General features: G+C 46.4%; 1 protein-coding gene across 2 annotated transcripts in view; it reads left to right on the top strand.

Moving 5' to 3' along the window:
- The window catches only part of NCF2 (neutrophil cytosolic factor 2), a 37,822-nt gene extending 12,828 nt beyond the window's left edge, over positions 1-24,994 (top strand). Inside the window, exons 4-15 of one of the 2 annotated variants that reach the window (XM_033196121.1) lie at positions 2,946-3,080; positions 4,589-4,696; positions 7,037-7,096; positions 8,694-8,737; positions 10,530-10,671; positions 10,890-10,958; positions 12,100-12,175; positions 13,865-13,890; positions 14,310-14,461; positions 14,588-14,699; positions 20,170-20,347; positions 24,345-24,994. In XM_033196121.1, the coding sequence (XP_033052012.1) occupies positions 2,946-3,080; positions 4,589-4,696; positions 7,037-7,096; positions 8,694-8,737; positions 10,530-10,671; positions 10,890-10,958; positions 12,100-12,175; positions 13,865-13,890; positions 14,310-14,461; positions 14,588-14,699; positions 20,170-20,347; positions 24,345-24,457 (1,215 nt within the window). In that variant the 3' untranslated portion in view covers positions 24,458-24,994. The remainder of the gene's footprint in view (positions 1-2,945; positions 3,081-4,588; positions 4,697-7,036; positions 7,097-8,693; positions 8,738-10,529; positions 10,672-10,889; positions 10,959-12,099; positions 12,176-13,864; positions 13,891-14,309; positions 14,462-14,587; positions 14,700-20,169; positions 20,348-24,344) is intronic. The other variant, XM_033196122.1, reaches the window with a different exon arrangement.
- The last annotated feature ends 1,329 nt before the right edge of the window (positions 24,995-26,323 follow it).

Raw genomic sequence — 26,323 nt, 5'->3', positions numbered from 1 at the left:
CCTGGCCTGGGCAGGCGGGGATCATGGCTGGATGGACAGCTGACAGTTCAGATGCACAGTGATCTGTTGACACCTCCAGGAGCTTGGAAAAGCCATTTTGCCTCCTCTGCCTTGAGACTCAGATTTTCCTTGAAGAAAAGACTGAGATGGATTATTTCAGGCTCATCAAGGCATTGTCATCAGTTACCTGGGGACATACATTTTATTAATGTGAAGCACAAAGGACCATGCAAAAATGAGCCCACTGGGCTCTCTGAAGGAAGGCTGGACACGAGTGTGTTGGCTTGTGGAAATATTCATGATAATTTGCATGTTTTGTTTAGCAATTCAGATTGACAAGCTATTTGTTCAGCATTTTGCTAGCAAATCCAAAATCATGAGTTCATTGTCCATGCAGGACCTGCCAGAACCTTGCTCAGTTCCCAAGTTTATAGACCACACTCTCAACTATCCATGGTTCTTACCCCATGTACTTGATTGATACCTAAAGAGAGCATGAGGATAATTTGGAATAAATCTGTCCCCCGTTGCTCAAAGAGCAGCTCAAGGCACATATTTAGGTAAAGGTTTCTGCAGAACTTCTTTTCTCTATTATCGAAAGGGAGAGACATGACTGGCTTTGACTTTGCAGGTTCATTTACTTTTTCCAGTTGGCCCTTCCCACCCCTCCTACTTCCAAATATACACTAGCAGTTTTGAAAACCAAAATTCCTGTAAATGTCACAGACCTTTCTTTAGAAAAATCACTGACAAAAGTCCCCTTGCTTTAGTTTCTCAGGCACAAGAAGTCAAGTGTTCCCAGGGTCGCTCAGGACTAATAATAGAGTCTGTAGCCACCCTTGGCCCCTGGGGACATGTGGCCCCACCTCTACTCTGCAGCAAGCTAGCAACTAACTTCACTTCTCACAGTCTGGGAAGATGGGGCTTTGCAGTGGGAATTGGCTGCCATTTGACCAGCTTCTCCAGTAGGGTTTCTTAGTCATAGCTCTGTTAATGTGTTGGACCAGGCAATCTTGTATTGTGGTGGAAGCGAGAGGGGTTGTGGTGCATCCTGTGCATCATGGGAACTTTGACAGCATCTCTAGTGTTTAGATGCTAGTAGCACTGCCACCACCACTCCCCATCCAATGTGACAACTAAAATACCTCCAGACATTGACGATAAGCCAATGACAGCCACTTATACAGATTAAAAAGTTGGGGGACAAGTGGCTCTAGAAAAAGGATTATGTCACAGCAGCATCAAAGTACAATTCCGTGGGAGGAATGTTTCCCCTGGAGCTGGGGTTAAAATGGCTCTGGGAGGACAGAAAATACTGACTGAGTGACCCTCTCTGCAAGTAAAGCTGAACTTTTCAAGGTCTAAGGCCTTCTTTGTCACATGGGACCTTCCAGTCATTTCCCTACTTATAATCCTTCTCTTCCTGATGTGGTAGGATCCTGGCTTCTGAGAATCACATTATTATTTTTGAAGAGTGTCAAGGTTATTCTCATCATCAGTTCACAAAAACTGATTGCAGGAAAATGTCTTAAGAGAAGGTGGCTGAGAACCAAATAGGAAGTTTTAAATGATCTGAGTTCTTTCTTTCTGCACACAAGGTCAGGAGGGGGCTGGAGAAGCCAATGAATTCAGAAGGCAGTAGCTCACTGACTCTCAGAAATAGGCCTGAAAGGAGTCCAGATTCCACGTCTGGGGTTGATCCTGCCCCACCATTCAGCACCAGCCGCTAATGCCACAGAAACACCAATCCTGCCACCTGTCTGAGTTTGGCAAGTTCACGTCGTTGTTGGCAGGAGGCCTCAGTTCGTCGCTACATGAACTTCTCTCTAGGGTTGCCTAAAGTCTTGTCATGACATGGCAGCTGGCGCCTCTGAGAGCAAGTGACCCAAGGGCAAGACAGAGTGTCAATGTCTTTTATCATCTAGCCTCAAATGTCATACCCCCTCATTTCCATAATGTCCTATTTAAAATATTTCTTTCAGTCAAGCCATTTTTTTAGATCTTGGTAATGCATCCAAACGATTATTTGATTCTGTGTGTATATTGTGAAGCATAATAATAAACACTCAAGAACCACAGCCCAACTCAACACCTGGAAAAGCATGACTACTGTTGCATTTACCATTCCCTCCTCACCCCAGGCGAAGGTGCCCCTGGCTTCTGTGCTGACCTCTGTCTTCTGGGTTCAAGCAATTCTCCTGCTTCAGCCTCCCAAGAAGCTGGAATTACAGGTGCCTGCCACCATGCCCAGCTAATTTTTGTATTTTTGGTAGAGACAGGGTTTCTCTGTGTTGGCTAGGCTGATCTCGAACTCCTGACCTCAAGTGATTCACCCGTCTTGGCCTCCCCCAAAGTGCTGGGATCACAGGCGTGAGCCACTGCGCCTGGCCTGTGTTGCTACATTTGTCTTTTACTCACATGGTCTGGGCCAGGTTCTGCTGGTGCTGGTACAGGAGGTTGCATCTTGATCCCTCTTCCTACCCTGTACCTGTCCAGTGTTTAAGCCTAGGCGCAGTGGCAGGAGCTGGACTGGAAGGCCACACACCTGTATTTTATTCCCAATCCTGTGTCTGCCTCTAGAAGGGGCCTTGAGCAAGTCACTCTTTTACTAAAGCAACTCACACTAAAACAACACAACAATTCTTTTTTAACCGGTTTGAACACACTGTATACAATAGTTCTTGTCCGTTCCCGACCTATTTGGTTGTTAGAAGAGTACACATGATGTTGCATTTATGCATTCCATGGTGTTTTCTTAACACCATGTTTGTGTTTGATGTACCTCAATAGCAAGACTAACTGCACTATATTTTAGATATTCCCAGGAGAGCTGAGGAAGGGAGAAAGGCTACCAGCAACACTCCCAGAGTACACGTGTGAGCCCTTCCCTGGCACTTTGATTTGGAGTAGTCTCAAATTTTATGTTGCGGTCTGTACTTTTCTAGGTGTTATATAACATTGCCTTCATGTATGCCAAGAAGGAGGAATGGAAAAAAGCTGAAGAACAGTTAGCATTGGCCACGAGCATGAAGTCTGAGCCCAGACATTCCAAAATCGACAAGGCCATGGAGTGTGTCTGGGTAAGCGTATTGGTGATGCAGGTGGGGAGAGGATTTCACTGGATTCTCATTTGTCTCAGAGGACATGCCATTGAGAAGCCATAAAAGTGGTGCTTGGCCGGGCACGGTGGCTCAAGCCTGTAATCCCAGCACTTTGGGAGGCCGAGACGGGCGGATCACGAGGTCAGGAGATCGAGACCATCCTGGCTAACACGGTGAAACCCCGTCTCTACTAAAAAATACAAAAAACTAGCCGGGCGAGGTGGCAGGCTCCTGTAGTCCCAGCTACTCGGGAGGCTGAGGCAGGAGAATGGCGTAAACCCGGGAGGAGGAGCTTGCAGTGAGCTGAGATCCGGCCACTGCACTCCAGCCCGGGCGACAGAGCGAGACTCCGTCTCAAAAAAAAAAAAAAAAGTGGTGCTTTTACTTTCTGTGAGTCTGGGTAACACAGATATTAGGGTATAGTTCCACTTAAGATCTTGAATCTGTGCTGAGAATCTGAGGCCTACAGTATGGGATGGCAGAGGCCTGGCATCACACCGCCCTCGCAGTGGGGCTCCTTGGCAATGCAGAACAGGATACTGGATGCTGGAGCGGTGCTGCACAGACTCTAAGCACTGAGAGGGCAGACACCATGTCTGCTGGATCACCACTGAGTCCTCACAGCCTGGCACAATGAGAGGCACATAACAGCTCTCAGCAAAAATGTTTTGTTTTGTTTTGTTTTGTTTTGAGATGGAGTCTCGCTCTGTTGCCCAGCATGGAGTACAGTGGTGTGATCTCGGCTCACTGCAGCCTCCACCTCCTGGGTTCAAGCAATTCTCCTGCCTCAGCCTCCTAAGTAGCTGGGATTACAGGCGCATGCCACCATGCCTGGCTAATTTTTGTATTTTTAATAGAGATGGGATTTTGCCATGTTGGCCACGCAGGTCTCGAACTGTTGACCTCAAGTGATCTGCCCACCTTGGCCTCCCAAAGTGCAGGGATTACAGGCGTGAGCCACCACGCCTGCCCAAAAAGTGTTTTGATTATGTGAATGAGTGATAAAAATTATCCATCGTTCAAGCATGTTTGTGAATAAGGCTAGCTTTAAATCTGATTTTTAAAACACAGAGAAGAAGACTCAAGTCAGTCTTTATATGCCTATCCTCGTCAGCAAACACTCATCCAAGGGAACACTGTCATGAGCCTTGCTTAATCCCAGGCCAGCCTCGTTGTGGTGGTGCCGTCTACACCATTAGAGAACCCCACGGACACCACACAGAGAGGGAGAGGAGCAGTTCCTCTGGGGAAAGAGGGTGCTGGGCATACAGCAGCAAACAATGTCCACGTGGCCTCGCAGCAGAAGGTAGTATTCAAACCAAGGGTTCCTACCTTAACACCCTAGAGTAATGACAACACTCATTTGGAAAAAGTGCTTCTATGTGGTTATCTCAATAAATTCTTGTATCTATTTGCTGAGGGAGGCAGGACAAGCATCATCACCCCCATTTTCAGATAAGGAAATGCTATTGTTTTCTGTGTTACAGAAGCAGAAGCTGTACGAGCCAGTGGTGATCCCTGTGGGCAGGCTATTTCGACCAAATGAGAGACAAGTGGCTCAGCTGGCCAAGAAGGATTACCTAGGCAAGGCGACGGTAGGTGGGATCGCTCAGCTTCCCCCCAGTCTCCTGTGGCCTGGGCCATGTGGAGCAAGGTGGGAGGGACTCTTGAGAAGAGGGCAGCCTCCTTGTGGCTCTGTCCCTGGGATGGCAACAAGAGACTTGTTTATAGGACAGAGGTTTGGCTGAAAGATAGGCAACCACTTCTAGTTTATTTCCTCCAAGCTGCTCCCATTCCTCCCTTCCACCTTGACCCTAGGTGAGAGTCACAGGGTTCCTCACAGGATGCTGAGTCTTGGGGACTGAGCCAGTGGAGGGAAAACACAGCCATGAGGAGCTCACCAAATGTGAAGAGAGGGCCGGGCAGGGTGGCTCATGCCTGTAATCCCAGCGCTTTGGGAGGCTGAAGTGGGAGGATCACTTGTGGCCAGGAGTTTGAGACCAGCCTAGCTAGTGGAGAGGCTGAGGCGAAAGGGTCGCTTGAGCCCAGGAGTTCAAGGTTACAGTGAGCTATGATTGCACCACTGTACTCTAGCCTGGGCAACAGAGTGAGACTCTGTTTCTAAAAAATAAAAATAAATATGGAAAGAACATGTTAGGGAAAGAGATCAGCATGGGATCCTCTTGGATTAATGCTCCTTGTAGTTCACGTTTTAGTGGGCTGAGTCTTTCCCCACTTCCACAGCCCTATGTTTAGACTATGTCTTAAATTGGACTTCTTCTAAATCCAGGTCGTGGCCGGGCATGGTGGCTCATGCCTGTAATCCCAGCACTTTGGGAGGCCGAGGCAGGTGAATCACGAGGTCAGGAGATCAAGACCAGGCTGGTCAACATGGTGAAACTCCATCTCTACTAAAAATACAAAATTAGCCAGGTGCTGCGGTGTATGCCTGTAGTCCCAGCTACCTGCGAGGCTGAGGCAGGAGAATCGCTTAAACCTGGGTGGCAGAGGTTGCAGTGAGCTGAGATCACGCCATTGCACTCCAGCCTGGGCAACAAGAGCGAAACTCCATCTCAAAATAATAATAATAAATTCAGGTCTTAAATTGTTTCAGACATGGTCTGAAGTGAGTCAGCAGTGCCCTTCCAAAACCACATTTGACTTTGACACATTCATAGGGCTAAAGTTGCGCAGTAGTTGGGTAGCTGGGTCTAGCATAGTAGCAGAGGTCAAGAAAGCCTGGGTGAATGGAAGCACTCCAAATATCTATCAACAGATTAATGGATAATCAAAATATGATATATCCATGCAACAGAATACTACGCAGCCATAAAAATGAATGGAGTGTGATTCATGATACAACAAGGATGGACCTTGAAAACATCATGCTATGTGAAGGAAGCCGGATAGAAAAGGCCACATGTTGTACAATTCCATTTATATGAAATATCTTGTGCAGCCTCTAAGCACTGAGAGGGCAGAGACCATGTCTGCTTGATCACCACTGAGTCCTCACAGCCTGGCACAGTGTTAAGACACATAACAGCTCTCAGCAAAAAGGTTTTGATTATATGAATGAATGATGAAAATTATCTATAGTTTAAGCATATCTGTGAATAAAGCTAGCTTTAAATCTGATTTTCAAAACTCAGAGAAGAAGAGGGCTCAAGTCAGTCACAGACAGCAAACTGGTTGTTGCCAGTTTAGGGGAAAGGGGGTGTGGACACACTGCTTAATAGGTCCAGCATTTTCTTCTGGGATGATGAAAATGTTTTGGAATTAGATAGAAGCGGTAGCTGCACAGCATTGTGAATGCGATAAATGCCACTGAATCATTCACTTTAAAATGATTAATTTGGGCTGGGCGTGGGGGCTCATGCCTATAATCCCAGCACTTTGGGAGGCTGAGATGGGTAGATCACCTGAGGTCAGGAGTATGAGACCAGCCTGGCCAACATGGAGAAAACCCATCTCTACTAAAAATACAAAAATTAGCCAGGCATAGTGGCAGGCACCTGTAATCTCAGCTACTCGGGAGGCTGAGGCAGGAGAATCACTTGAACCTGGAAGGCGGAGGCTGCAGTGAGCTGAGATTGCGCCACTGCACTCCAGCCTGGACAACAGAGCATGACTCCATCTCAAAAAAAAAAAAAAAAAAAAAGGATAACTTGACGTTATACAAATTGCACCTCAATAAAAACATTTTTTTTTAAGAGAGGAGAAAGCAAGCCTCTGTTAGCAGGGGTGGGGTGAATACTCGTTTCCTCAGTTGCTGAAATCCTAATCCAGAGGATCAGCAATCTAATCCTTAGTTACTGTCCACATCTGAAACCAGGCTCAAGTGAGAACTGGTCTAGGGCATGAGCAAGGAGGGAGACCCAGAAGAATGGAAACAGTGCTGGCAGAGCCTCACACCCTCCTGTCCTTGATTTCAGGTTGTGGCGTCTGTAGTGGATCATGACAGTTTCTCTGGGTTTGCCCCTCTGCAACCACAGGTGAGGAAATCCTGACCTTCTCCATGGACCTAGGTCTCAAGAGCTTTCTGTGAAGCATTCGATTTGAGAGACTATGTGTGCTGAGCTGCCTTATTGAAAGGGCTTCTTCAAGTGGCCCTCAATGCAGCTGAGGGATCTGCCTGCCCTTCTCTCAGTCCTGGTTCCATGGCTGGTAAGGAAATAAGGCAGTGTCAGGCTTCACGCCAAGTCCTCTGAAGCTAACTCTCCTGTTTCCCCACAAATGCCAGTCTTCACCTCTCTAAAGAGATCTGCTGATACTCTCTCTGAAGCCTCAACCATTCTCTCAGGAAGGTGAAACACAAACTATGGAAGGCTTGTTAACAAAGCCTCTTCTTGAATACTGGGGCAAGTGGGGAACCCTGTGGGGCCTGGGTCTGAGGTTTGGGATCTCCTGGCTCTACCTATCTGCTCACGTGCAGGCGTTTCCTTCGGGAACACAGGCAGGGCGCTGAGAGTGAATCCTTTTTCTGTCCAAACTGGGCTTGGAGAGGTGGGCTCAGATGAACTGGATGACAGTGGATCTAAAAATGCAGACAGAGATTCCTTGTGAAGGGAAGAGGGGAAAACACATTGAGGAAAATAGAACCTCTGTGGCAATGAAACTGTGATGGTCAAGAGCATTGGTCAGCACCAGCAGAGGGCGGGTTTTCTGAGCAGGGACAGGTATGTTCCAGATCTAGATTCCTTGATCTCCTTCTTCACAACAAAGCTGATGAAAGCCTTGCTGAAGTCCCTTGAGCTTCAGTTCAGCCAGAGGCCATGAAGGGAATGCAGCCCAGGTCACTGGATCCCATGGTATTCAATGTAGAACAGGGGAGGAGATTCTTGCCCAGTCAGTGGAATCCTGTGTCAATTTTAAATACTCAAAAGTGGCCAGGCGCAGTGGCTCACGCCTGTAATCCCACCATTTTGGGAGGTTGAGGTGAGCAGATCACTTGAGGCCAGGAATTCCAGACCAGCCTGGCCAACATGGTGAAACTCCCATCCCTACTAAAAATACAAAAATGAGCAGGGTGTTGTGGCACATGCCTGTAATTCCAGCAACATGGGATGCTGCGGCAGGAGAATCACTTGAACGAGGGAGGTAGAAGTTGCAGTGAGCCAAGATCACAGCACTGCACTCCAGCCTGGGCGACAGAGTGAAACTCCATCTCAAAAAAAAAAAAAATTTAAATTAATTTAAAAATACTCAGAAGTGTCATGTGACATAGTAGACATTAATTACAGAACAGAGCTTCTGGAAACTCTCCTGGGAAAAGGACAGAGCTCAAGGTCAAAGCATTCTTGTGACACCATGTTGCTGTGTGACTGCTATCCTCCAGAAACTAGCTCTGGCTCAAAATGAATTGCTGTGCTGGTGAAACCTACACCTGGGGAGCTGGTGGGAGGCGTTATTTCCCCGTGTTTAGTCAGGGTGACTGTGCCCCCTTCCTAGACAGTGTTCCCATCAGTCAGAAATGCATTATTTGATGTTCTGGTCTGGAAGAATGCTCAAATTACCATTAGCCATTTGTTGTCTCTCCCCTGATTTCCCTCATTGCCTTTTCCATTTTCACTTCTCCTGAATATTCAATAGGCAGCTGAACCTCCACCCAGACCGAAAACCCCAGAGATCTTCAGGTAAGTTAGATTTAAATCCATATGCAGAATATCTAAGCTCCAAGCCTGAACTGATGGCAAGAGAGGGAGGGAAGAAGATGAGCTGGGGTCAGAGTCTAAATCCTGTGGAATTTTCTAGAATGTCAGGTTTCTTCTAGAATGTCAGGCTTGAAAGGAATGTTTAGAAGAATGTCTTCTAGAATGTCAGGCTGGAAAGGAATGACATGTGGGGATGGGAGTCTTGACCGTGGTGGAGCTGGCCATCAGGGCCTGGCTGCAGCTACATGGTTCCCAATGGCCCTCTGTCCACGTGCACAGCCACCCACATGGCAAGGGGTTGTTGCTGAGGGGCAGTGGTGTCCTGTGGAACATAGCTGCCCTGGGCACCAGGATGCTGACCTCGGGTTGGAGATCAGTTTCGCATTGGCCGCGGTCCCCACTGACGGGGGCAGGCCAGAGCTCTCTGGAGTCAGGAATGTAGAATGGCATCCTTTTTCCTGTGTAGGCGTTTTCCACTCCCTATCGGCACATGCTTTCTGAAGAAGTAAAGAGGAAGGACTCAAGAAAAGGAAGTCCTTCTTCTGTAAGATGAAAAACAAAGGGTGTCATAACCTACAGCTTTCTTAAGAATTCTCTCGAAGTGATGAAGCAAGCCTGGTCCTCCCACCCAAAAAGGAGGTTTTAAAAAGTGATTGGCTAGGCCTGGTGGCTCATGCCTGTCATCCCAGCACTTTGGGAGACCGGGGCTGGCGGATCACTTGAGATCAGGAGTTCGAGACCAGCCGGGCCAACGTGGCAAAACCCCATCTCTACTAAAAATACAAAAATTAGCTGAGTGTGGTGACGTGTGCCTGTAATCCCAGCTACTCGGGAGGCTGAGGCAGGAGACTCACTTGCACCTGGGAGGTGGAGGTTGCAGTGAGCCGAGATCACGTCACTGCACTCCAGCCGGGGCAACAGACCAAGATTCCATCTCAAAAAATAAAAATAAAACTAAAAAGTGACAAAAGTGCCAAAGCAACTACACAAATGAGGGGCTGGATGAGCTCAACCCGAAGCTCCCTGTTAGCTGGAAGGGCCTGGATTCCCTACAGGAATAGACACGATGTCTGGAAACAAGGAAGGGCTGAGGGGAAAGTAACAGAGTGGGGAGTAAAGGGCGGGAAGCCTGAAACCTGAACACCAGCCTCTCAATCACACGTTCCAAAGTGACGCCAATCAGAGCCTCAGAGCCTAAAAGCATGAAGTCAGACTTAAGGGAACTGACACTGCACCACAGCAGCTGGGCAGTCTCAGAGCCCTCTATGTGCCTCCCTCACGCTCCCTGTCACCTACCCTGCTCACCGCCTCCCTACCCTGGCCCAACACTGGCTCTAGGTGGTTTCTCCTCCCTCCTCTCCCACCGGTCTTTCTGGCCCAGCTGGCTCTCACCTGACTTCCGCTTTGTGCTGTTGCCCTGACCACAGTCACCTGATCCACCCCAGCCCAGCCTTGGGAGCTAGCCAAGATGACCCAGCCAGGGACCTTACTCCTTAGAGGGGAAGGGAGAGCAAGGATTATAAGTCCTCACTAGTGTGTGGGGTTTTTGTTTTTATTCTTGTCCCTCTGTATATATGGTTATGAGCAGGTGTACACCAGTTTCTTACCGAGACCTCTCGGGAGCCCCAGCAGGCTCAGCGTCATCTTGGCAGTTGCAGTTAGATGTGGAGTTAGAGTCAGGCTGGAGCCAAGTCCCTGGCTCCAGGTTCACTGTGTTTGCGCCACGGCACTGTGTGAGGGGATGTGGGCTGGATCTTGTGTCTACCCTCTGCAGGGCTCTGGAAGGGGAGGCTCACCGTGTGCTGTTTGGGTTTGTGCCTGAGACACAAGAAGAGCTCCAGGTCATGCCAGGGAACATTGTCTTTGTCTTGAAGAAGGGCAATGATAACTGGGCCACGGTCATGTTCAACGGGCAGGTATGCAGAGAATCAGGGGGTGGTGCGACGGGCGTGGGATCCTGGCAGCAGATGCAGTCTTTCTGTGGAGCAGTTATCTGCTGCCTTCTTTGCAGACCGATCAAGTTCTTTTGTCTGTTCGTCCTCCCTTCCCCAGGACTCTGGGCTGTTCTGTGGTGTGGGTACTGATGAGCACATCTTTATCTTTTCCTTTCTGATTCTGTGGTGCTGCACTGCAGAAGGGGCTTGTTCCCTGCAACTACCTTGAACCAGTTGAGCTGCGGATCCACCCTCAGCAGCAGCCCCAGGTAATGTGATGCCAAGGCCTGGCCCATTTCCTTTCACCATTTAGAGATCTCTCCCTGGAGGGGAGAAGAGCAGGGTAAAAGAGGTGCCGTCGGGACCCCTGGAGAAAGACTCACTAGTCTTGAGCCCGCCTTGAGATGGCACCAGCTACCCAGAGCTGAACCTGGGAATGAGGGGAAAAAGGCCCAGGTGTGCTAAGTTGGAGGCATCTGTAGGTCCCATTGGGCCCCCCACCTCTGTGACTCTTCCTGGTCAGAAGTGACTTGGGAAGCAAAGCCTACAGTAGATGAGGGGGTTAGGTCTTCCCAGGTGTGTCTGCTTCACCTGGAAGAATAGTCAATGTGTTGGCTGGTACAATGCCATTAGAAAGAAAACGAGGCCAGGTGCAGTTGCTCATGCCTATAATCCTAGCACTTTGGGAGGCTGAGGTGAGAGGATCACTTGAACTCAGGAGTTCGAGACCAGCCTGGGCAAAATAGAGAGATGCCACCTCTATACAAATAAAAATAATAAAATAAGATCTGCCTTAGAGCTTTGAATCAGAGTGGGCCTTGCCAGCCACTGCTTCTAAACTGCTGCTACTCCCTTCCTCACACTTCAAAAGTTCTGTCCTTCTGCCAGGCCTAGAGAGCTGTCTTTATCAGATCTGAGCATCCCTGTAAGCGACTCAATGGCAGTGGGGCCTGTCTCTCTCTAGACTGTGCCACCAGTTGTATACGAGTTCAGCCCTCCCTGGTCAGAGTCACCCTATCCAGATGCTTTGAAAAGCTTCAAATGCCGTGCAAATGAGAAGTGAATTTTTCCTTTCTCAATGCCCTCTGCAGCGGAGACAAGAGCTCAGTCCTCCCGCATGTCCAGTGGATTTCCAATACGGCTGAAAGAGATGCTAAAGCGGCAAGGGCCTTTTAGCGGGTTAGGATTCTTCTTTCCACTATGATTTTCATTTTCATCAGGCCAACCTTGCCTCCTCTTTTGGCCAACATTTCCTTCGTCTTCCCCAAATGTCACTACCATTCCAACTTTTAGGGAGTTATTTGCATCTGGCTCCTTTTCATGGGGTCTCTGTAGGGGCATCTCTTCACATCCACCCCTGCCTGGGAACTTTGAATGAAGGTTCTGACCATCACTCCCTGTTGCCTTCAGGAGGAAAGCTCTCCGGAGTCCGACATCCCAGCTCCTCCTAGTTCCAAAGCCCCTGGAAGACCCCAGTTGTCACCAGGTGAGTGGTCCTGGAGCAACACTCTAGGTCTGGGCACAGGAGCATGCCAGGCTGCTTCCTGAGTTCCTCTCCCCGCCTTCCAGGAAATTCTGGTTTCTTCTTCTCCCAATACGTCACTCAGCTAATGACCACGCAGCCCCAGAACCCTCCTTTCCTGCACCACCCACCCACCCACCCCAAACATGAAATCAGTGCCCTGTCTCCCTGCCTTCTGCAGAACACTCATGGGGCTTGGGTGAATGCAGCTGGATCCTGAGTGACTCATGTAGTCACGAAACCCCTCGATCGTTAGGTACTAAAAACATATCTCAGGAAGAAAAATTGAAGTAACTATACATGCTTACCTCAGAGGGGCATGGAGTGGCTGTTTTCAAATGTCTGAGGCACTGTATCTGGAAAAGAAATTGCTCTGTGGAGCCCTGGGACTGAACAAAGGACCAGCGGGCAGATGTGAAACGGAAACGTTCTCTCCGAAAGGCTGTTTCCTAGTGTGGAGAGGGCTGGCTTGGGAAGTGATGGGCTTTTTATCACTTACGCACTTGAAGCCGATTCTGGATAAGTGCTTGGTAGAGACGCACAGAGTGAGTGGCCGGCCGGATTCTAGATCAGTGACTGCCACACGTGCCTGATCATCAGAATCACTCGGCATGCCCTTCCCCCATTTTTATTTTGAAAAATGTCCAACCTACAGAAAAGTTGACAGTAGAATACAATAAACATCAGAATCTTTCACTTAAACTCACCAATTGTTAACATTTTGCACCATGAACTCACCCTGTTCCATTCTATTTTTTTCCTCCGAGCCAGTTGAAAAAAAGTTACAGACTCGTGACACTTCACCCTACACAGCTGCAAAACCACAGTCTCCTGCATAATCACAATAGCATCATGGCATCTAGGACACTAAACATTCATATGATAACATTATATAATGCATATTCCATATTCAAATTTCTCCCATTGCTCCTGCTCAATGTCCTTGACAGCTTTTTTGTTGTTATCTTTTGTGTAGAGGCTCATCAAGGATCACATATAAACCTAGGAAGATTTTGTGAATACAGGGTCCCAGGCTTCGGGCTCTGATTTTTTAGGACTGGAATGGGGCTCAGGAATTTGTATTTTAGAAAAAAAACTTCCCATGTGATTGTAATGATCAGCTAGGTTTGAGATCAGTGGTCTTTTCTGTCATGTACCCCCTATGGTAAATACCTTCATGCATGCTTCTCTTACATCAATTATATTAGATTAATATATTAATTAAATTAATAAACTTTAGGAAACATATACAAAAATAAAGAATAAGATGAGGATCAGTGGTTCTAATAGTTCTTCCTGTGGCCTCTGGCTCACCTTGCACTCCTGATTTTCATTGCTTTGGATCCTGTGGGTTTAATTGACCTTTGGGTTCCCCGCTGACCTCGTGGATTGGTGAGGATATGCTGGTCCTTTGATAATTACCTATAGGCTCCCTAGAAGCAGAGACTGAGTTTGTTCATGTGTTCATGACCTTCATGCTTCCCCAAGGTGAGACTTCCCCACGGTTTACTAAGGTTAATAATTGCCCCACAGATTAAAGGGTAAGAGGGCGGGGGCCCTATTTGAAGAGGCTTCATCTGTGTGTAGCAGGGGCTGGCCAAGCGTGTTCATTCACCGTCTTCTTTTGTTTTACTCCCTACTTTTTCCATTCAGGTCAGAAACAAAAAGAAGAGCCTAAGGTAATATTTTCCCCTCGTACTGTTTCAAGTGGTAGAAGATGGGATGGCTTGGGCTATCAACCACAGACATGTCTGTCTGGGTTATAGGAAGAGCCCCAATGGAAGGGTTGAACCAGTTGCTACCTTACAGGGTCCATGGGCTAGGGACCCTCTTGACAGCCTCCTCCACTATCATGTACACACTTCCTACTACCCAAGCCAGTGGGCCAGATCTTGCTCAGTAGAAGTTCCTGTCCAAGCAAGGGTTGGGCTAAAGGACCTCTGAAGGCTTTTTTGGCTACTATGAAACCAGTTACTTATTGGCCTCTCCCCTGCTGCATGGGGTAGCCCCTGTGCCAAATCACCAAGCCTCAGTGATACAGGATGTTGAGAGAAAGCCTCAGACACTCAGGAGTTCCCTTTGCTTCCTCCCCACTCAGGAAGTGAAGCTCAGTGTTCCCATGCCCTACACACTCAAGGTGCACTACAAGTATACGGTAGTCATGGAGACTCAGCCTGGACTCCCCTACAACCAGGTCCGGGACATGGTGTCTAAGAAACTGGAGCTCCGGCTGGAACACACTAAGCTGAGGTGACTTCCATGCAGGCAGCTGTGAGGGGAACAGTGGGGACCTTGTGCTAGCCTGGAGGAGGGAAGAGGAGGATGGATTTGTAATGATGTTCTTTGACTGGATTCTTACTCATTATCCCCACCCAGCTATCGGCCTCGAGACAGCAATGAGCTGGTGCCCCTTTCAGAAGACAACATGAAGGATGCCTGGGGCCTGGTGAAAAACTACTGTCTGACTCTGTGGTGTGAGAACACAGTGGTGAGTGCAGTGAAGGGCATCTAAAGTTCCATTTCCACTGAGCCACTTCCTCAACAATTTGACATTTATCAAGCACCTTCTGTGTACTAGGCACTATGCGTGGTTTTGGGGATATGGTGGGTAACAAGTCACAGCTCTGCCTCCCTTTTACCTGCATTCTCACCCCATTTGCAGCAGGGAGAGGGTTTCTCACAAGAGAAAAGCAGGCCCAGCAGGGCAGGAGCTCACAGAAAGCCTCCTGCCCCTCCACTGGCTCCGTGCCTGACTGTGTCAAACATCCCATCCATCACTGTCAAACAAGGTTGGAATGAAGTCATAGCTTAGGCCGGGCGCGGTGGCTCAAGCCTGTAATCCCAGCACTTTGGGAGGCCGAGACGGGCGGATCACGAGGTCAGGAGATCGAGACCATCCTGGCTAACACGGTGAAACCCCGTCTCTACTAAAAAATACAAAAAACTAGCCGGGCGAGGTGGCGGGCGCCTGTAGTCCCAGCTACTCCGGAGGCTGAGGCAGGAGAATGGCGTAAACCCGGGAGGCGGAGCTTGCAGTGAGCTGAGATGCGGCCACTGCACTCCAGCCCGGGCTAGAGCGAGACTCCGTCTCAAAAAAAAAAAAAGAAAAGAAAAAGAAGTCATAGCTTAAGGCTCAGCTCATAGCCATTCTTCACCTTCTGTTCTTTTCTTTTTCTTCCCTCCCTCCCTCCTTTTCCTCCATCCCTCCCTCCATTCCTCCCTTCCCTCCCTCCCTTTTCTTCTTTTTCCTTCCTTCCTTCCCTCTTTTTTCTTTCTTTTTCTTTCTTTCTTTCTTCTTTCTCTTTCTTTCTTTTTCTTTCTTTCTTTTCTCTTTCTTTCTTTCTTTTTCTTCTCTCCTCCCTTTTCTTTTTTTTTTTCCTCGTTTGCGTTGCTTGCTTGCTCTCTCTCTCTCTCTGTCTCTCTCTCTCTTTCATCTTGCTCTGTCACCCAGGCTGGAGTGTAGTGGCACAATCACAGCTCACTGCAACCTCCGCTTCCCAGGCTCAAGCAGTCCTCACACCTCAGCCTCCCGAGTAGCTGGAACTACAGATGTGCACCACCACATACAGCTACTTTTTAAAATGTTTTGTTTACAGTATATATAGTCTCACTATACTTCCCAGCTGGTCTCAAACTCCTGGGCTCGAGCAATCCTCCCACCTTAGCCTCCCAAGGTGTTAAGACTGCAGGTGTGAGCCACTCCACCTGGCCAACCTTCTCAAGCTAACATGAGGAAGAACACTTTCACACGAGGGTGAAAGAAAATAGCATTTATTTCACCAAGAGATAATTTGGTTAGCACCCTATTAACAGCAAGTATCTACTGAGAACTTCCCATGTGTCAGATACTGTGCAAAGTGCTTTTTTTTTTTTTTTTGAGATGGAGTCTTGCTCTGTCGCCCAGGCTAGAGTGCAGTGGCGCGATCTTGGCTCACTGCAACCTCTGCCTCCCAGGTTCAAGCAATTCTCTGCCTCAGCCTCCCGAGTAGCTGGGATTACAGGCGTCTGCCATCACTCCTGGCTAATTTTTGTATTTTTAGTAGAGACAGGGTTTCACCATGTTGGCCAGGCTGGTCTCAAACTCCTGACCTCGTAATCCACTTGCCTTGGCCTCCCAAAGTGCTGGGATTACAGGCGTGAGCCAATGTGCCCAGCCGCAAAGTGCATTCTGTGTGTTAGTTCTTACAATCTTCATAACTCTGTGAGGTAGACATTATTTTCTCATTTTATAATTTAGGAAACAAGGCAAAGAGAGGTCACGCAACTTGACCAAGATTAAATAGCTGGTTAGTAGTGGTGTCGGACTCAAGCAGATGTTTTGATTCCAGCGCTGCCTCTATTCCTAATTACCCTGCTGTACTGATGGTTCCAAGGCACGTTATCTTATTAGCCTGAGGTCTTATTAGCCTGAAGTCTGACTTCCAAGTAAGAACAATGGGAGTCAGGTGAAAAGTTAGAGGCTAGAAGCATTAATAGAATAAAAAGGTAACACTCCAACTCTGTCTCTTGGTCTCCAGGCGAAAAATTGCCATTTCTTTTTATTGTTGACATTAATTCCCTCCCCCAGCTCTAGACCCAGAAAACCACGCGTCTGCCTTCTGTAAATATACTTTTTCCTTTTACATAATTTCATGCAAGTGGATTGTATAGTGTGTATTTAGTCTTTTTGTTTCACTAGTCTCATCCTTTTGATTGCTAAATGGTACTCCACTGTATGGATACTCCATTCCGTGTATCTGTTCACCTGCTGGTGGACATTTGGGTTGCCTGCTAGTGACATTCCTCAACAAACACTTGCTGAGCGCCTAGGGCTCTGTAGATAGGCAGGCACATGAAGCCTCATGTTGTGTAAACTGATGGGGGTTCACAAATGGACGTACTGTGTTATGGAAGCACTGGTATACTATCTAACCCAGAAATGCTGGAGGGAAGTGGAACAGGTTGGAGTTGTCTTCCTGAAGAAAATGCTGCTGAGATCATCTTGAAGCTTCACCGTAAAACAATAAATAAGAAATTAGTGAGGTGGAGGAGGAAAGGATGCATTATACAGATGGAAAGGGAACACCACAGAAGTCAGCATAGTGGGTAAAGGGACTCAGTGTTACTACTGAGGATGCAATGGGGAGAGTGGTGGGAGACGGGCTGGAAAGGCAACGTATCATGGAAGGCCTTGTATACTAGGATGCTGCTGTGAGCAGGAAAGAAAGTCAGGTATTGCTTTGAAAGAATGGTTATGAGGTGCTAGCCAGATCTTCCTGATGAACCAGCTCCCATCCAGTCCTGAGGCTGGAGAGAACTCCAGATACAGCATTAATGAGGCCAGTCTCCACTGACCAAAGCTGTTAATTAGGGCTGTTTCAAAAGTTTCAGCTCTCCTATTCACCTGTTTTTCTGACTTTGCATTTTTAGGCTGTTGCATTTGCAGTTACACTGGTGTAGGGAGTATCATATGAAATAGTTAATACATGAATCCTTGGGAAAGTTACCATTTTCTACCTACAAGTGGATTTGGAGATGGTAGAAATGAGCAAGTGGGAAAGCTATTCTGGCTCATCCAGGCCCAGAGCCACAGTAGGAGGCAGAGTCCTTCCTCCAAACCTCACCCTCGCAGCTGGGCAGAGGCTTCTGTTTAAAGCAAGGGGTTCTTTGGTAGATTCTCACTCAAATCAGAGACAAATGTTTGCTGGAAAAGAAAAAAACAAACAAAGTGGGAGAGGAAGAGTGAAAGAAAACGAGCCTAGAAAGGGGCAGTGTATAAACCCGTTTAAGGTAACTTCTCCAGTCAGAAAATTGCCTTCAGGAAATACGGCCACTGGGGATGAGACTCTCTGGTGTCTCTGGCTGAGACAAAAGGCCCCAGGACCTGGGGGTAAGAGTGAGTGTGAGTGTAAGGGGTCTCTTGGAAGTCTGAAAGGTCACTCTAGGTTTTCCAACTGTCTTTGGATTAACCCCTTCAGCATCTTTTTAAAAAGATTCTTCCTAGAAGGAGTTTTGCTCTAAATGTGAACTACTTCACTTAAACTTTTTTTTAACTAAAAATTTTTCCTTTGACAGGAGCTTCAATCTATTTGGTGGCTACATGTAGCCAACCCTCTTAAAACTCCCAACAATCTTTCTGCAATTTAATCCAGGCTCAGGAGTCACTGTTGAATGTTCTTTATCACTATCCATTATTCTTGGAGGCAGCAAGGCAGGTTTTCACGCACTAGGAGAAAGAAAACGGGCGCAGTGGCTCATGCCTGTAACCCCAACACTTTGGGAGGCTGAGGCAACATGGTGAAACCCCGTCTCTACCGAAAATACAAAAATTAGCTGGGTGTGGTGGTGCACACCTGTAGTCCCAGCTACTTGGGAGGCTGAGGCAGAACTGCTTGAAACCAGGAGGCAGAGGTTACAGTGAGCTGATATCGCACGACTGCACTCGAGTCTGGGTGACAGAGTGAGGTTCTGTCTAAAAAAAAAAAAAAAGAGGCCTGGTGTGGTGGCTCACACCTGAAATCCTAGCACTTTGGGAGGCTGAGGTGGGCCAGATCACCTGAGGTCAGGAGTTTAAGACCAGCCTAGGCAACATGGTGAAACCCCATCTCTACTAAAAATACAAAAAAAAAAAAAAAAGAAAAGAAAATGAACTAACATTTATTAAGCATCTACTCTGTGCAGGAACACTTACCATTAACCAAGTCTAAATATGTTTACATAGTTAGAATAGTACTGCCACAGAGTAAGTGTTCAATAAATGCCAACTACTATTATTCTATGTCATCTCATTGAATTCTTCTAGCCTCAATTTCAGGTGAGGTAACTGAGGTTCTGAGAGCTGGTTGGTAAGTGGTGGAGGTGGGACGAAAACCTTGGTCTGTGGACTCTCTAGGGCCATTTCCACCACACTGTACTGCCTCTCAATAAAGACAATATACCAAGGTTCAACCAACAGCATTAAGAAGCTAGAACTTGTAACACTCGGTACATACAAGCCTAGCAGCATTTCTAATGTTGATTTGTTAAATTCTATGATTTACATCTCTAGAAACTGCATCCTTCTCCTTCATTTGTGAAGCAAAAGTGACCATAATGTGGAAGAAGTTTAAGACCAGAAGTCTAAGATGTATAAGAAATGTTGTTACAGATAAAAGAAGTATGGCATTGTGCAGTGGTTTTCGAACTTTAGCAAGTATCAAAACTCCCTAGAGGACTTAAAATACAGATTGCGGCCGAGGCGGGTGGATCATGAGGTCAGGAGATCGAGACCATCCCAGCTAACACAGTGAAACCCCATCTCTACTAAAAATACAAAAAAAAAAAAAAATTAGCCGGGTGTGGTGGTGGGCACCTGTAGTCCCAGCTACTCGGAAGACTGAGGCAGGAGAACGGTGTGAACCCAGGAGGCGGAGCTTGCAGTGAGCCAAGACTGCACCACTGCACTCCAGTCTGGGCGACAGAGCAAGGCTCCGTCTCAAAAAAAAAAAAAATTACAGATTGCAGGATTCACCTTCAGGGAGTTTCTGATTTAGTAGTTTTGGGATGGAGTTGAGCTGCGGGTATACAGGCCTGAGCTCTGCCTCCTGTCAGATCAGTAGCAGCATTAGATTCTCATAGGAGTGCGAACCCTATTGTGAACTCTGCACGTGAGGGATCTAGGTTGCACGCTCTGTATGAGAATCTAATGCCCGATGATCTGAGGTGGAACAATTTCATTCTGAAACCACCCCCACCGCCACCCACCACCCACCACTGTTCATCTAAAAACTGTCTTCCATGAAACTGGTCCCTGGTGCCAAAAAGGTTGGGGATCAATTTACCCAACATCCAGTATTCATAAAGAGCATATGAGCTCTACACAAGGCTTATATGAGTTTATATCCCAGGTTCTACTTTGACATTTCACTGTTTCCTTTAGTGATGGTCAATGTTCATTCGGCAGGAAATTGGGAAAATTAACAGGTCCTTTATTATTTCAGGGTGACCAAGGCTTTCCAGATGAACCCAAGGAAAGTAAAAAAGCTGATGCTAATAACCACACAACAGATCCACAGCTTAAGAAAGGCAGCCAAGTGGAGGCACTCTTCAGTTATGAGGCTACCCAACCAGAGGACCTGGAGTTTCAGGAAGGGGATATAATACTGGTGCTATCAAAGGGTAAGTGCTACTCCAAGACTATAGAAAAAAATTAACATGTTAGCAGAAACAAGGTCAAGGGCAGTGAGAAGAAAACATCAATAGTCTACAAACAAAACTTTAGCCAGTGTTTTCAACCTGCTTCCTATCATCTAGCTGGAGGGAGCAAAGCTGAGCACTCAGACTTTCCCTATTGTTCTAGTAGCCAGGAAAGCAACAAGAAGCTGGAGAGTTTTTTTTTTTTTTTTTTTTTTTTTTTGAGAGCGTCCTCCTCTGTTGCCCAGGCTGGAGTGCAGTGGCACAATCTCAGCTCACTGCAACCTGCCCCTCCTGGGTTCAAGTGATTCTCCTGCCTCAGCCTCCTGAGTAGCTGGGATTACAGGTGCTCACCACCATGCCTAGCTAATTTTTGTGTTTTTAGTAGAGATGGGGTTTTGCCACGTTGACCAGGCTAGTCTCAAACTTCTGGCCTCAAGTGACCCACCTGCCTCGGCCTCCCAAAGTGCTGGGATTACAGGCATGAGCCACCGCACCTGGCCAGTGATAACATCTTGATTATTAAAGAGGAGTATGCTTTGGAAACCATGGATTTTCATTCCCAGAGGTAACAAATTGGCTGGAATCACTTTGCCTTTGCATCAAGCCGTACGACCTTCTGCAAACCATAGTTCTTTGAATTAATGTACTTTTCAAAGAGAAAAGCAGGTAAATTTTGCCTTAAAAACCAGCTATTCAGAACTATGCTGTGTCTCTGGCAACTTTGATTCTGTTTGGAATGAACAGACTAAAAACTGAAACAGCATGCCTGTAATCCCAGCTACTAGGGATGTGAGGTAGGAGGATCACTCGAAGCCAGGAGTTCAAGGCTGTTGCCTGGGCAACACAGCAAGACCCACATCTTAAAAGTGGAGAGTTCTAAGAATCCCTCGGAGAGGGATCAATTCCTGGGCCCACTCTCCAGAGATTCTGATTCTGATTCAGGTCTGGGACGGGGCCCACCAACTTCCATTTCTACCAAGTTTCCAGGTGATCCTGGTCTACTGCCTACACTCTAAGAAGCACCATTCCAACTCGTGGTTTGCCAGCCTCATTCTCTACCTGGACACAAAAAAAGTCCCATCATAAAAATCCTGCTCATATGTTGAGTCTGTGCACTACCAATGCAAAGCAGTGAAAAACTACTATCAATTATAACAGAAAATCCAACAGACAAAGAGAGTGGGAAATTTTAAAGTTAATGGGGGTAGCCCGAGTGTGGTGGCTCACACCTATAATCCCAGCACTTTGGAAGGCTGAGGTGGGTGGATCACTTGAGGCCAGGAGTTCAAGACCAGCCTGGCCAACATGGTGAAAACCCATCTCTACTAAAAATATAAAAATTAGCTGGGTGCGGTGATGCACATCTGTAGTCCTAGCTGCTAGGGAGGCTGAGGCAAGAGAATCGCTTGAACCTGGGAGTGGAGGTTACAGTGAGCCAACATTGCACTACACTCTAGCCTGGGTGACAGAGTGAGACTCTGTCTTAAAAAAATAAAAACAGGCCGGGCGCAGTGGCTTATGCCTGTAATCCCAGCACTTTGGGAGGCCAATGTGGGCGGATTGCTTGAGGTCAGGAGTTCAAGACCAGCCTGGCCAACATGATGAAACTCTTGTCTCTACTAGAAATACAAAAATTAGCTGGGTGTGGTGGTATGTGCTTATAATCCCAGTTACTTAGGAGGTTGAGGCAGGACAATCGCTTGAACCCGGGAGGTGGAGGTTGCAGCGAGCCGAGATTGCACCACTGTACTGCAGCCTGGGTTACGGAGTGAGACTCAGTCTCAAAAAAAAAAAAAAAAAAAAGTTAATGGGGGTAGAGAGAATATACAAGTCTGTAGTAATTAAATAAAAATATGAGTAGTATAGGCCAGCGTGATGGCTCATGCTGGTAATCCCAGCACATTGGGAAGTCAAGGTGAGTGGATCACTCGGGGTCAGGAGTTTTTTTTTTTTTTTTTTTTTTTTTTTTTTTTTTTTTTTTTTGAGACGGAGTCTTGCTCTGCCACCCAGGCTGGAGTGCAGTGGCCGGCTCTCAGCTCACTGCAAGCTCCGCCTCCCGGGTTCACGCCATTCTCCTGTCTCAGCCTCCCGAGTAGCTGGACTACAGGCGCCCGCCTCGTCGCCCGCTAGTTTTTTGTATTTTTTAGTAGAGACGGGGTTTCACCGTATTAGCCAGGATGGTCTCGATCTCCTGACCTCGTGATCCGCCGTCTCGGCCTCCCAAAGTGCTGGGATTACAGGCTTGAGCCACCGCGCCCGGCCTGGGGTCAGGAGTTTTGAGACCAGCCTGGCCAACATGGTGAAACCGCATCTCTACTAAAAATAAAAAAATCAGCCGGGCATGGTGGCATGCGCCTATAGTCCCAGCTCCTCGGGAGGCTGAGGCAGGAGAATCATTTGAACCGGGGAGGTGGATGTTGCAGTGAGTCAAGATTGCACCTTTGCACCCCAGCCTGAGCAAGAGTGAGACTCTATCTCAAAAAAATATATATATATAACATATTATATATATAATATAGATATAATGTTGTAGTAATACAGAAGCAGACTGTTCCAACAAGAAAGAATGGTAACTCAGTGGGAAGAACTGGGTTGAACACCTCCCAGTGCCACTTTCTAGGTGCCTAAATCAACCAACCAGCTCAGTTGTCTGGAGTTTGGGAGAGGGAGCAGGAATAAAATGACACAACACACTAAAACAACCTTTTGGGTAGATATGGAGAGAAGCCAGTGCACTTCTTACTATGACCTACCTGTACAAGTCTAAGTTGAGGAAGTACCCATATTGTAGCACTTCAATAGAAAACAGAATTTAGCACACAGGGTAGGACAGAGGGGAGTTCAACTGCATTCAAGTTATGAGATGGTCTCATCTGCAAAGTGTTTCTCAAACTCTAATGTGCATGTGAATCATCTGGGGATCTTCCTAAATGGATTCTGACTCTGGTTTGGGGTGGGGTCTGGGATTTTTCATTTCTAGTAAGTTTCCAGTCCACAACCTACCCTGTAAGTAGAAAGGATCAAGACAGTGATCTGCAGTTAGAATTACCTGAGGGAACTTTTAAAAAAACTGCTGCCCAGTCACACCACACATTAAAGCAAAATTTCTGGGGGCAGGATCCAGGCACCAGGGCCTTAATGTCTGATCTAGATGTACAAAGACAAACTTAACTGGCTGTGTGGTCAGGTAGGTAGGCTTTGGAGATTATACCTAAGTTGTCTGATTTTTACTGGCAGAATGGCTCTGAAAAGACCTCTCTGGGTCTTTTCCTTAGCAAAATATGGATACCTACAAGTTATTATGAAGTCTGAATATATTTTTTAAGTACAGCGCCTGCACTCTATCAAAGGCTCTGAGTAGGAGCTATTAAAATCTTTATATTTTACAAACATGTACTAACCCATCACTAGCTCCAACTCAGCTGTTTAATGGAGTTCAGTGAAAAGAAGAAAGTTTACTAATGAGCTTTCATTTTTAATATATTTAACCAATGGCATGTCCCTTTTCTGTAGTCAAAACAAAGATGCCCAACAAAGCACAGGTAAGGCACAGAGGCTCACCCCTATCACCACAGCACTTTGGGAGGCTGAGTTGGGTGGATCACTTGAGCCCAGCAGTTTGAGACCAGCCTGAGTGACAGTGAGACCCTGTCGAGGTTGGGGGTGGGGGAAGGATGGAAATTCTATTTACGAATTCGTTGTTCAATTTCTTTCACCTTATTCCTCTATCTGGTAACTTTTTGAAAAACATAATTTATCCTTCTGCATTTTGTTCCTTCATTATTATGTTAAGACAGATCAATAAGATGGTTAAACCCAGTGTTCACTCTCAAACCACTTTGCAATACTGTCTTTGCCCTGTTGATCACAATTAGGGGTGGGGATGGGTGACCAATAAAAAATTCTGTGTGGAAGAGCCAGACAGGGTAATCTTCCTACAGTGGTTTTAGAAATCCATGTGTACTCTTCCTTTTAACAGTGAATGAAGAATGGCTGGAAGGGGAGTGCAAAGGGAAGGTGGGCATTTTTCCCAAAGTTTTCGTTGAAGAATGCGCAACTACAGATTTGGAAAGCACTCGGAGAGAAGTCTAGGATGTTTCACAAACTACAAAGCTGAAGAAAATGAAGCCCTATTACCTGTTTGTAAGATTTAGCACCCTTCTGCTGCACACGGTACTGGGACATTACAGTTTGGAAGTGTTAACTATTCCCTGTTAAAATTTAACCTACTAGACAATGATGTGAGTACCCAGGATGATTTCCTGGGGCACAGCGGGTGAGGGGATGGGGACAGGTGAATGGAGGAGTTAGGGGAGAGGAGGGATGGACGTGTCTGGAAAGGGCACCAGAGGGTCTTCCAGGTGCTGATCCTGTTTCTTGCTCTGAGAGCTGGCTACCCAGCTGCGTTCACACTGTAAACATTCATCAAGCTGTACATTTGATTGGCGTACTTTTCTGTGTCATACCGCAATAAAAAAAAAACTATCTTACAAAAACAAGACACGAAGTCCAGGCCCAAGGACTAAGTACAAATATTCCTGTTTCTGAACCATTACTATAATTGACTCTTAAGGCTTGAAGTAACCTTATTCATGAAGCATATACAAATAAACTTGTTTTCTTTTTTCATTACGTGTTGCTTCAACAGAACCTAGACTGAGTTAGGGTCTCATGGAATACAACACTCAATTCCATAGAGAATTAATAGAATTACATACCTTTGTACATTATCAGAGAGGAACATGTGTTAAGAACTCAATACTGAATATATATCACCGACATTTAAGCGATGAAAAACAGTGGAGTTCATGAAGCCAGTTGGTAAGCAGTATCTTGTTAGCTGACACTTGGTAATAATTATGCATTGCTTCACAATGGAGACATGATCTGAGAAACATGTTGTGCAAACATCATCTAGAGTGCACTTACACAAAACTAGATGGTATAGCCTACTACACAGATAGGTTACCAGGTATAGCCTACTACGCCTAGGCTACAAACCTGTACAGCATATTACTGTGTTGAATACTGCAGGCAACTATACCACAATGGTAGGTATCGGTGTATTTAAACATACAGAAGGTCCGAAGGTCAGCAAAAATGTATTATAATCTTACGGGAGCATCATTGTATATGCAGTCCATTGTTGACCAAAATGTTGTTATATGGTAAATGACTGCGTATACTATACTAATATACGTAACAGAATGCTATGGATTTGGCTAAACCAATTGTCCAATTTTTCAGAACTAACTTGGGTGAAGGATTCTGTAACTATTAGACCTTAAGGCCTGGCCTTAATTCCTCTCCCTACCCCCTTCTTCTTGTAGCCTATGTGCAGCTTTGCTAACAATTTTTCAAGTGCGTAGGCACTTGTGAAAAGCAGAATAAGGAAGTGAACTGCAGACTGAATCAACACGTAGGTGAAAGATAGTCGGTCAGGGTGAGCACACAGACATTACGGTTTGCTACAGCACTGGCTTCCAGCACACAGTTGGAAGACCCAACAAGCTACCACTAGAAACTTTGGACACAACTCAAAGAAAAGAAACTCCAAAACTAAGAAGAGTAATTAATGTTGCTGCTAATCAGATTCAATGAATTTTTACAGGCCAAAAGGATAAACTCTCTGAACTGTCTTAGTAACAGCTACAATAGGAATAAAAATGATGGGCTCTTAATTCCTTAACATAAGTCATTCTTTTATTAAATAAAATAACTTTGATAATCGATTTCTTACTACTCATGCCTTTCCATTATAATTAATTATAATTTCCATAATTCATTGGTCTGGAATGCTACTAAAAGCAAACATAACCCTGAAAAATATTCAAGTTCTGACCATCTATGCCTTTCCCTGGATGACTTGTGAGTAGTTGAAATTCTTGCCTTTTAAGTTGGATTTTCTTCAATAGTTGTATCTTTTAGGATAGAAAAGAAACAATCAATACACAGATG

This window comes from Trachypithecus francoisi, unplaced genomic scaffold (assembly GCF_009764315.1).
Source record: "Trachypithecus francoisi isolate TF-2019V2 unplaced genomic scaffold, Tfra_2.0 Lachesis_group5, whole genome shotgun sequence".
NCBI classification, from domain to species: domain Eukaryota; kingdom Metazoa; phylum Chordata; class Mammalia; order Primates; family Cercopithecidae; genus Trachypithecus; species Trachypithecus francoisi.
Note: the sequence above shows the minus strand (reverse complement) of the source record. Positions and strands in the feature narration are given on the sequence as shown.